Consider the following 16,218-nt stretch of genomic DNA (forward strand, 5'->3'; position numbering starts at 1 on the left):
ACTGCGAGCGATACGCCATGTTCGGGGCACACGAAAGAGACGGCTTTGACTTCTGGCTCGACCTGTGGAAGCTGGGTCGCTCCACTTGGCAGGAAAGAGGTATCCTCAAGTAAGTTTACGAAGGCTCGGCCTGACCCACTCGAGTACGTCGAAACTTGCCACTGGTTTCAGGTGCGATCTAGCGAAACGCAAAAGGCGCCCGTGTGCTGTGCAATGTCAGTGCAGGTTGAAAAATTCGACTGCGGTTCAAATCGGCTAAACCTGGTTAGCCGGAGCGAATAGAGCGAAAGGTTGGTCGCGCCATCTGCTGTACCATCGCCGTACATTGCGTGTCGGTGCTTCAGTGGGTGCCGCATGATGGTGCTACGACAGTGCACGCCATGCACGAAGGAAATTCACCGGAAACTTGAGTGACGTGTCGTTTGTGATGTGTCGTGTTTCTATTTAACTTGCTCAGCTACTGGCTGATTTATTTTGAATATATATATATATATATATATATATATATATATATATATATATATATATATATATATGTGTGTGTGTGTGTGTGTGTGTGTGTGTGTGTGTGTGTGTGTGTGTGTGTGTGTGTGTGTGTGTGTGTGTGTGTGTGTGTGTGTGTGTGTGTGTGTGTGTGTGTGTGTGTGTGTGTGTGTGTGTGTGTGTGTGTGTGTGTGTGTGTGTGTGTGTGTGTGTGTGTGTGTGTGTGTGTGTGTGTGTGTGTGTGTGTTCCCAGCTACACCACAACCTCTTGTTTTTTTTTAATTTTAACCGAGGCCGATTCAAGGTAATACCTGCGCCGTAACATGACCTTTAAGGTTTGTACGCGAGAAGTGGAGCGTTCACTCCAAAATCCCGAGGTGGCCGAAATTATTCCGGAGCCCGCGGCTACGGCAGTACTCTCTTCTTTCACTCCCTCCTTCCGTTACGGAGCGGTTGAGGGGTCCACCGAGAAGTGAGATAGTGCGCCCTTCATTTCCTGATAACCTTTCAACCATTCTAGCTATTCAAAAAATTAAATGAGATCGTATTTCACGGTGGAAAGGGCGTAGCAACTGCTTAAATCTCAGTGGGCGTCTCAACCGGCCCTTGAGAAAAGAAATAAAGGAGGGAGTGAAAGAAAAAAAAGAGAGAGAAAGTGGTGCCCTATTTTGTGGAGGTCTCCTGATTAATTTCGTCCAGTTGGGGTCCCTTGGTGGTGGTGAAAACATTTATTACGGATGAATAGGAGGTATGTTTGGATCAGCCCGTAAGGGACCGATCCGTACAAGCACTAGGTGGAGGTCCCTAGTATGGGACCCCAGTGGCGGTTGCCGCCGCCCGGGCGCGCCCGACTAAGGCTTGTTGGGCCTGTAAGTCGTGGCAGCCGAGCAGGGTCGCCTCCCAGTCCTCCCGGGTTGGGTTGGGGATGGGGGGAATAGCGGGGTTTGAGGGGCAGGCCCAAACCATGTGATAGGTGTCAGAGGACACTGCACTACAGTGTGGGCAGCTGCCACTAAAGGAGGGGTCAAAATGTTTTAGCGCTGCCGGGCACAGCAATGTATTGGTGAGAAGGCGGAGAAGGAGCCGCTCATCCGCCTTCTTCAGGCCTTTACATGGACTAGGGTAAAGGCGATGACAATTTTGATAATATGTTGTAATATCTTTGAATGTATAGACCGGATTAAAATCGGGTTCCTGATCGGATGGGGAGGAGAAAACAGCCCGGTGAGAGAGCGCGCGGGCGGCTGCGTCTGCTGCCTCGTTTCCTGCCAACCCCTGATGAGCAGGGGCCCATATGAGGTAACGGTGTGCGGGGTCCGTATCCCGTATGCAATTTTGGTATATTCGATAGGCTAGGAAGGGAGTGCAGCCTTGTTCGACGTTCCGACAGGCCCCTCGCGAGTCGGTGATTATGTATTTTGAATTGGAATGTGAGGCCGCGAGAGCAATCGCGACCTCTTCTGCTTGTGTTACACTGCGGGCTCTGAAAGTTAGGCCGTTAACTGTGTTGCTGTTGTGAACTACCGCGGCCGTGTACCATCCCCCGTGGTGAGGGCCGGAGGCGTCCACGTAGTAGACACCTGTTTTGTTGCCATAATATCGGGCTAGCGCTTCCGCTCGTGCCAGGCGCCGACCATTATGGTCTTCGTGTGACATGTTTGCTGGAAGAGGCCGCACGTGGAGGGCACGTCTCCACAGTTCCGGGATGCGAAACCTGTCTTCCATTGGAGGGGTGTGTTGGATATGGAGTCGAGCAAGAAGGCGGCGACCCGACTCCGTTAGCGACAGGCGCGTGTACTGGTTTGTAAGGTGCGCCTCCCGGAGCTCCCGGAAAGTGTTCACCACCCCAAGAGCCATAAGCCGGCTGTTTGAAGTAGTGATGGGGAGGTCAAGGGCACGTTTAACAATTTTGCGAAGGATGACCTCAAGGGCGTCCTCTTGTTTCCGTAGGTGGAGATAAGGAGTCGAATAGAGAATTCGACTAGTTACGAAGGCGTTTGCCAGCCGCAAGGCATCCTTACTTCGTAACCCTCCGCGTTTGTTGGAAACCCGGCGGACCATGCGGCCCACCTGGTCCCCCACCTTACGGAGTTTGGCCAATGTAGTGTCTGGCCGCCTGTGTTTGTGGATGTAGAGTCCGAGTACCCGTATCTCATCACTTTCGCGTATGGGACCGCTCTCAAGAGAGAGAGATATTTTAGTTGTGCACTTCTGTGAGGGGCGGAGGTGCACAAATTCCGATTTTTGAGGGGAACATTGAAGACCGCAGCGGCGGGCGTAGCGGTCTACTATCGTCGCCACTGTTTGCAGACTGGTTTCAATGTCTCCTGTGCTGCCCTGTGTGGCCCACAGAGTGATGTCATCGGCGTACAGGGCGTGCTGCACGCCGGCGACACCACTCAGCTGGGCCGGCAGGTGCATCATGGCCAGATTAAAGAGCAGCGGGGAAAGTACCGCGCCTTGAGGGGTTCCCCGCGTGCCGAGTAGGTAAGGACCATGGTCTCTATCTTGAATTCGAATGTAGGATTGACGATCCATTAAAAATTGGCTTATGTATTGGAATGTGTTGAGGCCACAGTCGGTGTGACTTAGGTTAGTGAGTATGATCTCATGTGTTACATTGTCAAATGCCCGTTTAAGATCCAGGGCGAGTACTACCCGGTCATTATGGGGGCATTCGAGGGGGTCAAGGACTTCCCGATTGAGTTGCAGGAGGACATCCTGTGCGGATCTGTGTGGGCGGAATCCGAACATGGTGCTCGCAAAGACTTGTTTGTGTTCAAGATATGTAGATAACCGATCCCGCACCATCGTCTCCATTAGTTTGCCCACACATGAGGTGAGAGAGATGGGGCGGAGGTTATCTGTGTCAATTGGTTTGCCAGCTTTAGGAATAAAAGTCACCAAAGCCGTTTTCCATTCGATATGCAGGGGGGTGTCCCCGCGCCAAATCGCATTGACGTATTCCAGGAGGGACTGGTATGCCAAGTCGGGCAGGTTCGTAAAAAGCTTGACGGTGACCTTATCCCGTCCTGGCGCAGTGCCCCGTTTCATTTTGGCGAGAGCCGCCCGCAGATCATGGAGCTGGAAAGGTTGATCCAGCTCCGTGTTCTCTCTGCCTGCATAAGAGTAAGCAGATCCACGGGGGTCTTGGGCTGTACACAGATACTGGTCCCGAAGTTTCTGTGCCAGTTGAGTCGTGTTGCCAGGAAAATGGTGCATGGCTCGCTGCAAATGTTTTTGTGTTTCGGTTCATGTTTGGGTTGGGTCGAGTAGGGCTCGAAAGAGACGCCAAGTGTTTCGGCTGGACATTTGTCGCGCGGCCGTGTTGCATCTATCTACCCAGTTGGAGTCGGCGAGTTGGGCCGCGTACTCTGCCGCTTTCTGGGTAAGCTCGGCAATTCGAGCTTTAAGCATTCTGTTGTGTTTCTGGCGTCGCCAACGGCGGACGAGGCTGCGACGGGCTTCCCAGAGGTGTAGAAGGTGGTTATCCACGTCCGTGACCGCCTCTGAAAGCTGGATGTGTGTTTCATGCGAGGAAAGGTGTGCCAGCAGCTGTTAGGACCATGCTGTGTAGCCTTGCGCCGAAATGGGTGTATTATCAAGTGAGTTAAAATTTTGCCTGAATTTCGTCCAATCTGGGATATGGGCTAGTGTTCTGGGACGCTGGAGGGGGCGTGTGCGTAGTGTAGTGTTAATGCAGTGGTCGCTACCGAGGGTCTCCTCGGTGTTGAGCCAGTCTGCGTGTTGTATGTTGCGAGTGAAGGTTAAGTCCGGACACGTATCCCGTGTCACGGAATTTCCTAGCCGGGTTGGGTGGACAGGGTCCGTGTGGAGGGTGAGGCCCAACGTGGACGCAAGCTCCGCCAGCTTACGACCGCGTGACTCCTCCTTGCGATACCCCCATTGCTGACTGGGAGCGTTAAAGTCGCCCACAATAAGCAGGGGATCGCGGCCCGCTACTCTTAGCGCGCGGCTAAAGAGGTCCGCAAAAGTCACTCGCTTTAGTTTGGGAGAGCAGTACACGTTGAGTATATGCAACGGTGGGTCCCTGCGGCGGACTGGTAGGAGGGTCACCATTACATAAGAGTACTCTAGTGGGAGGTCGAGATCCACTAGATTTGCTGTGTAGTCTTTGTGGACAAGAAGTCAAGACGCGGGATCCTGGTGGAACGTCGTGTAATTTGAAATTGTGGCGCCCAGGCCTGGCTCTTGGAGGGCAACCACGGCTGGTAAGGACTCGAAATTTTCAAGGTAGAGGCGGAAATTGGCCCGCTTAGTGCGGTCCTTAAAGCCTCTACAGTTCCACTGTGTTATTGAAGTTGACACGGCCGAATTGGAGATGGCGGAATTCCTTTGATTAAGGTGTCTCGCCATGATTTAAAATTCTTGGGGGGGAGGAGGAGGGATTGGCTGCCTCAGAGCCAGCTACTTGCGCCATCAAGGGGGTGATGACGGAAGGAGCGGGGCAGTTGTCCTCATTGTCCGAATCAATAATCAGACGGGTGAATTTTGAAGGGCGGGATACGTCCCTAATGGGTCCCGTCCGACGGAGGAGGCGGGGGTTGTCCGAGGTGTGTTTTGAGACCACCGCGGGGACGGCAGATTTGACCTTTGTCAAGATTTGGTCCATGGCGGTCTCGATCATATATCGCAATTTAGAGGTTAAGCGCTCCTCCATCGCAGAGATGGCTGTCACGAGGGCAGGCGAGATCTCCGCGTCGCTCTTCATTGCGTCCGAGTTCTGCGGGCTCGGTGCGGCGGACGCCAATTTTGATTCTAAATTTTGAATTTTGTTGAGCAAAAGCTCATTCTGTGCCCGGAGCACGTCTATCTGTTTTTTGTATTCCGCGTCGAGTGCGGAGACGGTTACGGGGGAGGGTGAGGGATGGGAGGAAGAGGAGGCGATCTCAGCCCAGCTGCTCACCTGTTTGTGGTGTTGAGGCGCTGATGCCCGGGCGTCGGCAGCGCCAATTGTCTTGAGGGCCGGGAAGTGGCCAGTGTCTCTGCCGCTGGGCGGTGGAGGCGCCGTCTTCTTCCCGGGCGCTGGTTTCACCGACGGTGAAGAAGGTGACGATGTCTTGTGGTTGGTGCCGTGAGCACCACGCGGCGTTCCGCCACCGGCACCTGGTTTTGAATGACTTGGCTGCTTGCCAGGTCGCTGGTTTTTTGGCACCTCTGGGCGCTTAGCCTTGGGGCCATGCACCTTGAGCTGCCGGAATTTTCCCGTGCAGTCGCGGGAGTTGGTAGCGTGGGCTTGCCCACAGACTGCACAGGAGAGACTGCATTCATGCTGCGCCTTGACTCCGTCGACGGCCGGCGCCGTTTGGCCACACAGGCCGCACTTTTCATCCGGGCAGGGGCAGGTGTCTGCTCGGTGGCCCACAGTGCCGCACCGCACGCAGGCCGGAATGGTTCTCTTGTACGGACCAACAAGGGTCACCTCAGAGTTGTAATGCACATATCGCGGCACCACTTTTCCCACGAAGGTGAGCGACGCGACGTCGGATTTGCCAAGCTTGCGGATATCGGCAAGCTCTCCAGCACGCCACTGGATCTTGTTTTGGAGGGACTCACTGGTCTCGTGCTTGGCCACGGTGATGGCGCCGCGGCACACGTCTCCAGTGAGTTTCAACTGGCCGTACATGGAGAGCTGGCCCTTCGGTGATGTTAGTTGAAAATCCCGCAGAAGCTTGTCCGCGAAGTGCGGCTCTCTGGTGCCTGCGACGATCAGGTTTTGCTCCCATGTGGGGAGCAGGCTGAGGGATGCTGCGGCCTTGGCGCCCAGGTAGTCCGCGAACGCTGCTCCCAGCTCGCCATGTTGGTAGACATCCCTGAGAGCGACGGTCACCCGGGGCTTCAGGATGATGACGATGTCTTCTGGATGAAGACGCGGCAGTGGCTTTGGTTTCCAAGAGGGTCCGGTCTTAGACTGGGCCCCTCCGTGAAGCGCTGCAGCGCGCGCAGCAGCGCTGTGCCGTGTTGAGCGGCCTGCCTACGTGGCGTCCGCTTTCTTGGAGGCGGCGTCCCGCTTGCGGGAGCGGCGTTCCACTAGTTTGAAGAGCCTGGGGTTCTCGATGGGCGCAGAATCCGGACTCTCAGGTGTTGGAGCGGAAGGAACCTCGGACCAGGCCATGGCGTCCGGGTCGTAGCCGCGTTGTACATTTTGGGCAGCCATCTTGACACGGGTGGGCGACTCACTCACGGCCGAGCGTCGGCGTAGGCGTTAGCGCCGTCGCCACGAAACGCAAGTGAGGATCGGCCCTAAAATGCGTAAATGTTGCCCCACCTGTGTGTGAGTGGTGTCCACAGGTAGCTGTCGACTTCGCGAACACAGAAGCGGCTGTGTTGACGGGGTTCCGGCCGAGGAACCGTGGCTCCAGCCAAAAGTTGGTGGAGACGATGCGCTGTATGTCCACTCGCTTCGCGCGCTCACAGCGCCACCGCGGCGGAGAAGCCCTCTTCCTCCAGCGCGCCCTTAACCTGCACTGACATCACAGAGGTTTCCTAAGCATTTCGCCTGCATATCTAAAGACGACCGCCGCAGCCGGGATTTAATCCAGCGATCATTATTTTTGTAGCGAAACGCCTGGACGCGAATAAGCTGCCACGGCGGATTTGAACAAGAAGCATGAAATAAACTCCCGCATACTTTTCGGAAAGCTTTCCACCTGACGATGATGCTTTTAAAAGCTTCAGCACAACCTAACATGAAGAGACGTAAGTTATCAGACGCATGAAAACGCACATTATTGTAATCATAGGCACCCCCGAAAAACGTTGCTGCCTTGCTCGCGTTTATCCGTTCCAAATATAAATTTTGCTACGCTTACGCGGGTGTCTCTGGTCGCAATCTTCTGCGGGAAACATGCAACTCATTTCGCACCATCTGGGTCTGCCAGGCCATTCGTGCAGCCGAGGGGCTGCCCGCTTCGAATGTAGTCTTCTTAAGAACACAGCAGCTTTTCCCTGTCAAAGGACCCCCTTCATCGAACGGCGTCGGCCAATTCTCATGGCCCTGCTAGTGTGCCAAAGCAGGGAATGGTAGAGGAAGTGGATAATCTCTTCCCCTTATAGTCAGGGATAGACCCTTCTTTCTCCATTGTGGCGCCACTCCCTGCATTGCCACGCTATCAGGGTTATGCGAATCGGCCAACGTCATTGGCTGGAAGGACGTCCTTTGACGGGGAAAAGCGGCTGCGCTCTTTAGTTGTATCCGACCATAGCAGTGACTCGAGGCGGTCCGCAACTACGCTCAGGGATTCACTCCCGAAAAAAAAAGAAACAGTTCCTCAACTCTGTCTGGTTGTGTGAAAATAGGTGGGCCAGATAACTTTATTTTTCAATACCTATAGCCTCATCTGAAACCGCAGCACTTGGGCGATAAAATAGAAAAAATAATTGTTCGAATAGTGAAAATTTCTTCTCACTAAAGACACGCCGCGGTGGCTTAGTGGTTAGGGTGCTCGACTACTGATCCGGAGTTCCCGGGTTCGAACCCGACCGCGGCGGCTGCCTTTTTATGGAGGAAAAACGCTAAGGCGCCCGTGTGCTGTGCGATGTCAGGGCACGTTAAAGATCCCCATGTGGTCGAAATTATTCCGGAGCCCTCCACTACGGCACCTACTTCTTCCCTTCCTCTTTTACACCCTTATTCCTGCCCTTACGGCGCGGTTCAGGGGTCCAACGATATATGAGACAGATACTGCGCCATTTACTTTCCCCCAAAAAACCAATTAATATTATTATTTGAGTAAAGAAAATGACGCAGTAACTCGACCCCCAACCGCGCAGTAAGAGACGAGATAAATGAGGGAGTGAAAGAAGAAAGGAAGAAAGAGGTGCCGTAGTGGAGGGCTCGGGAATAATTTCGACCACCTGGGGATCTTTAACGTCCACTGGCATCGCATAGCACACGAGCGCCTTTTGCGTTTCGCCTCCATGGTTCGAAAAGTGGGCTCAGGGATTTCGCGTCAAAAGTCAAACAGAGATGAACACAAAAGACCAAGGCAACTAAGTTAGAAATAAAAAACACATTAATAAAAAATCGCATATCTAGGGATCAGATGCAACATCGCAATGAAAACATCAACAAAATAGCAAAATTTCGCCAACGATCACGCTTCTCGGTAATGTAATTTTTGAGCCATATCCGTTGCGGCATTTGTGCGTAAGCGACAGCATACGGAACACGCAGCGCCCAACGGAGGCGGCTCTGGGTTTCGGCTTGGGTCAGCACACAGCGCTCCGCCACCACTGAGCCTCTCCTCGGTGGTGGTGGTGGTGGAAAATATATTTATTTGTCAGGTTGTGGGGGAATGCGGTCTTAGTGGAGCCCTTAGTCCAGGGTCCCAGCGGCACTCGTGGCTGCCGCAGCCCGTGCCACCAGCGCTTGCGCTCATCAACCAGGTCAGGCTACCGAAGGGCACGTTCCCAGCCGGCTATATTCGAAACGGCCTGGCAGGCCCAGACGGTGTGAAATGAGTTGCATATGTTTTCCGCATAGCGGGCGATTGGCGCGGCAGCGGGTAGGGTAAAGGGGGTGGTAGCGCGCGAGGTTAGGGTAGGTGCCGGCTTGAAGTTGGCGAAGGGAAACGGACTCCTCGCGGTGGAGGCGGGGCTAGCAAGGAGGGATTGGCAGCGAACGGACGCCGCCGCGCTAAAGCTCCTGCGCGCTGGGGTGCCTCGATGCGTAGACGACATTACCCTGTGGGCCACCACAGGCAATGTCGGAAGCATGGAGGAAAGTCTTCAGGCAGAAGCTAACGTGGTGGTGGAGTGCGCGGCCTCCATAGGCCTCGCTTGCTCCTCTGCCAAGTTCGAACTCCCGTTACTCCACCGAACCCCACGTAAAAAGGATAACCCCGCCATGCTCATCACTATAGATGAGCAGCCGGTGCACGAAGTGCACAAGCTTCGCGTACTAGGCATGTTCCTGCAAGACAACGGCCTTAATCCAGAGACTATCTCCAAACTCACTGCTATCACGCACCAGATTATTCGATTGATCAAGCGTATAGCCAATAAACACCGCGGCATGCGCGAACACGACCTCCGAAGACTGGTACAGGCATTCGTAATAAGTCGGATGCTTTACTCCCTGCCCTACCTCTATCTCGCCAAAACGGAGACAGAAAAGGTAGATGCACTAATCAGACAAGCCTACAAGGCGGCCTTAAGTCTGCCCAAACGCACCCCCACCTTTCGTCTCTTACACATGGGAGTCCAAAACACGCTCATTGAGCTGACGGTAGCACACCGCATAGCCCTATTAGACTGTCTTCCACTACCACTGGAAGCCACATTCTAGCCTCACTCCGGCTCCAACCGAGCGGTTCACCTCCCATTAACTCTCACAAGGTTCCGCAATACGCCAATGACCATCTCACTATTCACCTCCTAACTAAAACATTCAGGGGGGGTGGGGGGGGGGGGGGGGGCAATTTGTTGACCTAAAGTGCGGTGAGGCGAAACCCCTTCGCGCGGTGTTGCTGCTTGTGTCACTGAGGTGTGGTTAAAATCTTAATTAAGTACTTGCGTTTGCGCGCATTTTGAGACTCCACTGAAGCGAGCGCTAGGAGGGAGACTGCGCGGCAACCGACTCTGTCGACAGCTGCGAGGCGTCTGGCGCGGGGAGCGCGTTGGTGGCGACACATCGTTCATGCGCAGTGAACTACCAATGACGCAAGATCATCAGCTTGCGCTAGCTTGTTCGGGTGATCTCGGAGGCCATTTTTCAAGGGCATAACGGACGGACTGACGGACGGACGGACGGACGCAGCATGAGTCATTAAAGGCTTTCGCCTTAAAGGGGCTCTTAAACGCCTTCCGAGGAGAGCACATTAACTCAATCACTGCACTGTGTTGCCATGAAAACCAGAGCCAAATAATACTCTTCTACACGCAGCGGAAGACCCACTATCACGCGTCAAAGTTGGCGAGCCCTTCCCGGTGACTTTTTCAGGCTCGCACCCTCCTCCGTCCCCCGCATCTGCATAGACAAGGTGAGAGGTGACCATTGGTTAGATTCTTACAGACGTCAGGCAGCTGCCATGGCCGCGGCCAATAAGCCACTTAGCTCCGGCGGGTCGGGAAGCTCCGCTCCCATAGGGTGGTCGGCGAAGGAGCGCCTACCTTCCAGCGTGCAAAAAGTGATGGAAGGGAATGGAAAGGCCCGAAGGCGCTGAAATTCAAATTTTAACTACAGATAACTCAGCTTCTACAAAGCGCTTTTAAAAAATTCTTGCTGGACACTATTCGTGAAGCGGCGTGCTCCAATATCCCAGGCATGCCACAACTTTATTAGAGCCCCGTTCACAGCCCTTTTAAAACATGCATCCAGTCCACCACCAGGCTCGAAGCGCACCCCACCCCTTTCATAATGCACATGAAAATGAACCTGTCATAGCCTACGTAGACGCCGCAGAGTACTTCCAACTCTCAGCTTACGCCTTCTGCGTACTCTCCAAAACCTACAACACACGACATCAGGCTCGATCAGGGCAAACACCCTGATAGAAGCCGAAAAAGCAGATATCTAGCGATATCCTCTTCCACTACCATGAACGATTCCAAAACCGCCATCCAAAATTTTGCCCGCGGGCAGATGTATGCTGCCGCCTATAAAATTCTCTCCAACCACCTGGCTCTATCCAAATAGTCTGGGTACCGGCCTATTCGGGCAATCCCGGTAACGAAGCGGCCCATTCCGCTGCTCGATCACACGTCAACCGAGGGGCACCTACCGAAGACCCAGGCAGTGCGAGAGATCGACTGATCACATATCACACCACGCAGCACTACCGCAAAGAACATCTACTTTACCCCCTGCCACATACATCCCTGACAAAACAACAGACGACCTGGCTACAGCTCCAGGCTCGCATCTCTCCCTCCCCAGCGCTACTTCCGCTTTTTTTCCCTTCTACTCACAGCCCAGAATATTCCCACTGTCGGGCCCCGAGAGCCAGATTCGACCATATTATTTTCATCTGCCGACAACTGCAACCACCGGCCCAATGGGCCCTCGCGGATTCGGAGGGGTGGGAGGTCGTGGTCTCTAGCTCCAAACCGTCCTCGCAACTGATCATGGTGCAGTGGGGGAGAAGGTCGCCGTAAGACACGGGCTGCCGGCCACAACCCACAACCAGGAGCCAGCCCACGTCTGAAATATCGAACTATAAGGGCTCCGCCAATAATAATGTTTTTCACCACCACCACCACCTCGATACGCGCGCCCCCTCCGCCGCTCAGAGAGCGCGCGCCATCGAGCAACATCCCCTAGATTTTGAAGGCCACAGTGCTCGCTCCGTGACGTCACGAGGGGGATGTGGGTGCGCGTCGTCGGTATGCGAATAGCAAATGAAAGCGCGCACGAAATCTGCACCCATATCTGCGCAAGACATTTGAGCATATTATTGACTTTCATGATACCTGCTACGAATAATACCGTTTGGAGCAAATGACTTCAAAGGTTTGTTTTGTGGACTCTCTAGATACTTTTTAGGTTGATGTCCCTGATCAGAAGCGTGTATTTTTGATGCTGGTTTTCAATGCTGCTCGAGCGCCGATGTTGATATACCGGAATTCATGGCACAAAAGGCAAATGTAGAGCAATCCAAAAATGAAGTTCTATATTTGTTCATGGCGACCCCAGTCGGGATTTCTCGAAGGAACGGGCACACACGTTCTCCGAACTCACACAACAAGCACACCTCGCCCGTCGACTCTATCCCTCTCCCCACACCCGCCTACCCCACTCCCAACAAATCCTCTGGGTGCGACTCCAGACCCGAACTCTTCCCTCCCCTCAGCTCCTATCCTACTTCCGCCCTGTTTCCCCAGAGTGCACTCTCTCCGGAGAATCGCTCGCAACCCTGGACCATATCCTCTTCGGCTGCCCTGCCAATCCTCCCCCGCAGGGACAGCCCGCCATCGGAACATGGGAGGAATGGGAGGCCCTCCTTGCGTCGCAGGACCCGGACACCCAACTTCCCTGTTTGAACCGGGGTACCAGCGCCTTGGCCCTACGTGGCCTGGGCACATGAGCCTAATGTGAGGGCTGTGCGGTGGCCCTGAGACCTCGAAAAGTCCAAACTCGCTTGCTTCTTTCACTCCCTTCCTTATCCCTTCCCTTACGGCGCGGTTCAGGTGTCCAACGATATATGAGACAGATACTGCGCCATTTCCTTTCCCCAAAGACTAATTATTATTATTATTGCTAATAAAGTTTTCCATCCATTGATAATGGGGCTCGCCAACCTACTTGCGGCTTAGTGTTTTCAGTTTTATCTCTTTTGCTTTTGCGCTACCATCAGCAATATTATCCTTCAACCCAGGACAATTTTTTTTATATTGGTGCTACACCAAAGCTGCCGCTGTACCCTCTTCCTCCGCGTCCGTCTGCTGACCCGAAAGACGCGGGTTCGATCCCGGCCGCGGCGGTTGAATTTCGATGGAGGCGAAATTCTAGAGGCCCATGAACTGTGCGATGTCAGTTCGCGTTGAAGAACCCCAGGTGGTCTAAATTTCCGGAGCCCTTCACTACGGTGTCTCTTATAGCCTAAATCCGCACAAATCAATCTTGTTGTTACTGAAATAAGAATGGAAAGGAAACTGCAGTGACCTGCCCTCTGGCTCCAGCTGAGCCACAATCGCTGTCACGTGCAGACACAGGAGAGTAGAAAAACGAATGGAAAGATTGAGAGGGTCAGCCGCCACGGTGGATCGTACGATCGTTTTTTTTTTGTTTTTGTTTTGTGCTGATCCGCGAACATGCGAATGCCGAAGTGCACAGGCCAGACAATTACCGCTGCTTCTGGAGGCAGATACAACCGAGCGAGCGGGGAGAGAGAGAGAGCACGTGCACAGTTTTCGGCGCACGCGCAATGACGCTATCCGCACAGACCATTCGACGCTGACACGCCCTTTGGTCTGGACGCTGTGTATGCGCGCGGCGTGCCGCAATCTCGCCTCTGTTTGAGGGGCAAGCCCGCTAAGCGCGGTCTGGTCCCAACCAGCAGCGTCCCGCAAACACCCGTTAGCAAACCCCCGCAGGAAACGCGAAAGCTAGCGTACCACACGAAACTTTAAGCACTCAAGTCCGTCTCTTGTGAGGCAAAATCCAATTATCCAGGCTGTGGCGAGCGGCGCTACGAAGCGAAAGTGCCCCGAGCCTACAGCGGCGGGCTGCAGGCCTGCTCGCTTGGCTTTGCGAACAAAGCAGGCCGAACTGAATCCCTCGGTACCGCGGACGCAGTTAGCACGGCACCACACAGATTCAGTGAGGAACGAGTACTCATGTACCGTTTCATGATCGAATCCGACTGCCACAAAATAGTCCGCCAGCCGGGACATCCTACGTTCAGGTGGAATCCGAAATCCATCGCGCTGACAACACAATACGCGGACTATACGCGGACTACACGCGGAATATACGCAGACGACACAAGCATATTCTTCGGTGGTTACAACCCCGTTGAGCTCATTACCCTTGCAAATAAGGCTCTTTCAGCCTTGTCCACTGGGTAAACTCTAATGTTCTACAGATAAATGTTTCGGAAACGAAAACACTGTTCTTTCGTCAGAAAAGAAAAATATTACGTTTCTCCAGACAACTTTGCTATGCCTCAAGTAGTATAGAAATTAACACCTTTGAAACATTAGGAATCTGGTTTACGGAAAAACTGCTCTGGGATACACATGTTGATTATATATGCCTTAAGGTTGCTCGCGTAGTTGACGTACTTTCACAGTATCGCCATTTTTTTTCTGCCTCAATTAAACTGCATCTGTTTAAAACTCTCTTTACGTCACATTTGCATTACTACAACCTAGTCTGGTGAGCTGCTCCAAAGACCACTCTTCAAAATATTTACCTCCTTCAAAAGAAGGCCTTAAGAATTGTTTTCAACCGACCTTATGATTATTCTTCCGCAGCCCTTTTTTACAATAGTAACGTGCCGAGAATATTTAGTCTCTATGATATACGCCTGTCCTTGTGCTACAAACAGTAAACATGGGTCAAAATTTCATCAATATCTCAAATCGCTAAGCTGGAGCTCCTATAGTGCCTCCGGGTATAGTGCCTACATACCCTCTACGCCGTCTACGGCACTACACCCCTAGCACGCCACGAACTAACTACGGGCTACAGATGCTTAGATATTACCTTCCCGCACTACTCAACCGTCTCTTTGATGTAGGCATTGACATTAATAAATGCAGCATTGCTGACCTCCGGGCGTTCATTCACTAAATAATTCTTTTTTTTTTCTACGGTTTGTGGTTGTTATGTATTTCTAAACGATCGAAATATGCAGGCTTGTTGAATGCTTAGCGTAACCCGTCAGTACGCCAATATCATGTTGTCTTCATTGACGTATGTTGAAAATTGTTCTTTTCCGCAATACGGAGTTTTTCCTTCTGCACCGTTGCTACCGGTGCAGCAGGAAAAACTCCGTAGCTGCAGTATTCTTTTTCGAAAGAGACGAAATTGTATAACTTTTGTTCCTCAAGACTCAAATATCGTTGAAGTATAGATACCTGTGTCGGGAAGACGTAACGTTTCTCTTGCGATTACGTTATACTTGCATTTATTCTCACTTTACAAAAATCCTTCAAGTGATGCGAGGCCCTTCTTCAGCTTTCGCTCAAGCCCAGAGTCAGCAGGGATGCGGAGTCGCTTAAGCGAATGACTATGCGTGATGAAATATATAGAATACAACCGGAATAAAACGGTTCTATAACATAGGCCCTCGACAAGATTGTACGATAGTCGAGGCTGAAGACGCGGCCGTTGCTCTAGCGGCAGCGGAGGGCTATTGGTCTAAACGGTCTCTAACAATCCTTGCAGACTCACAAGTGGCGCGCCGCAACTACCTACGCGGCAGAATAGGGCACGGAGCGCTCCGCATACTCCGCCCCGGAGACCACATAACGCAACGACAACCAAACGAAGAACCAATTAGGCATACGATAGTATGGAAGCCGGGACACACGGGAGTGGCAGGGAACCAAGAGGCGGACAGGATAGCTCGAGGGTACACTTATTACCGAGCATCCAACGTAGGAGACCTCGAGGAGACCGAACCTGTACCCCAAGACTATTCGGCGATACTAAATTACTACAAGGGCTGCAGAAAGCGGTATCCACCAACGCACAACCCCCTTAGCAGCGAGGACCCTGTCGCGTGGAGGCAGCTACAAACGGGCTCGTACCCGAACCTAAACGTTCTCAGCAAAATGTATCCCACACAATACAATGACAAATGCCCCTCGTGCCACGAAACACCCACGCTGTATCACATAACGTGGGCATGCCGGAAGATAGACGTGGTAACCGTTATATCAAACCTGAGTGCGGAGCAATGGGAGGGAGCGCTCTCCAGCGATCGCCGGGTCGACCAAGACGGTCTGATCCGGCGAGCACAACTGGCAGCAGCATCCAGCGGAGCCCTGGACTAAGGGCAACCGTTCTGCAAGAAAATGGACGAAGCCATCTGAAGACCGCAGAAGACCAGCGAATCTAGAGATCAATAAAGTTTTTCACTCACTCACACTCCTGCTGCACAACACTTATAGTAGAAAAGCGGTCTCCTGCGGTATATCAGGGTACCGTCTCACTAAAATGCCTGCGACGTGTCTAATTTTTTTTAATCGTTGGGTCCTGTAAACTGTTGCTATATCACTCTGTTGGAGTGAAATAAAAATGGAAAGCTTTCTTCCATGCATTCA

General features: G+C 52.9%; 1 protein-coding gene across 1 annotated transcript in view; it reads left to right on the top strand.

Moving 5' to 3' along the window:
* LOC144128144 (putative thiopurine S-methyltransferase) overlaps nt 1-16,218 on the top strand; it is a 39,208-nt gene continuing 22,990 nt past the window's right edge. Inside the window, exon 1 of the mRNA XM_077661242.1 lies at nt 1-109. Within this exon, the coding sequence (XP_077517368.1) occupies nt 18-109 (92 nt within the window). The 5' untranslated portion in view covers nt 1-17. The remainder of the gene's footprint in view (nt 110-16,218) is intronic.

Source organism: Amblyomma americanum, chromosome 4 (genome assembly GCF_052857255.1).
Source record: "Amblyomma americanum isolate KBUSLIRL-KWMA chromosome 4, ASM5285725v1, whole genome shotgun sequence".
Taxonomy (NCBI): domain Eukaryota; kingdom Metazoa; phylum Arthropoda; class Arachnida; order Ixodida; family Ixodidae; genus Amblyomma; species Amblyomma americanum.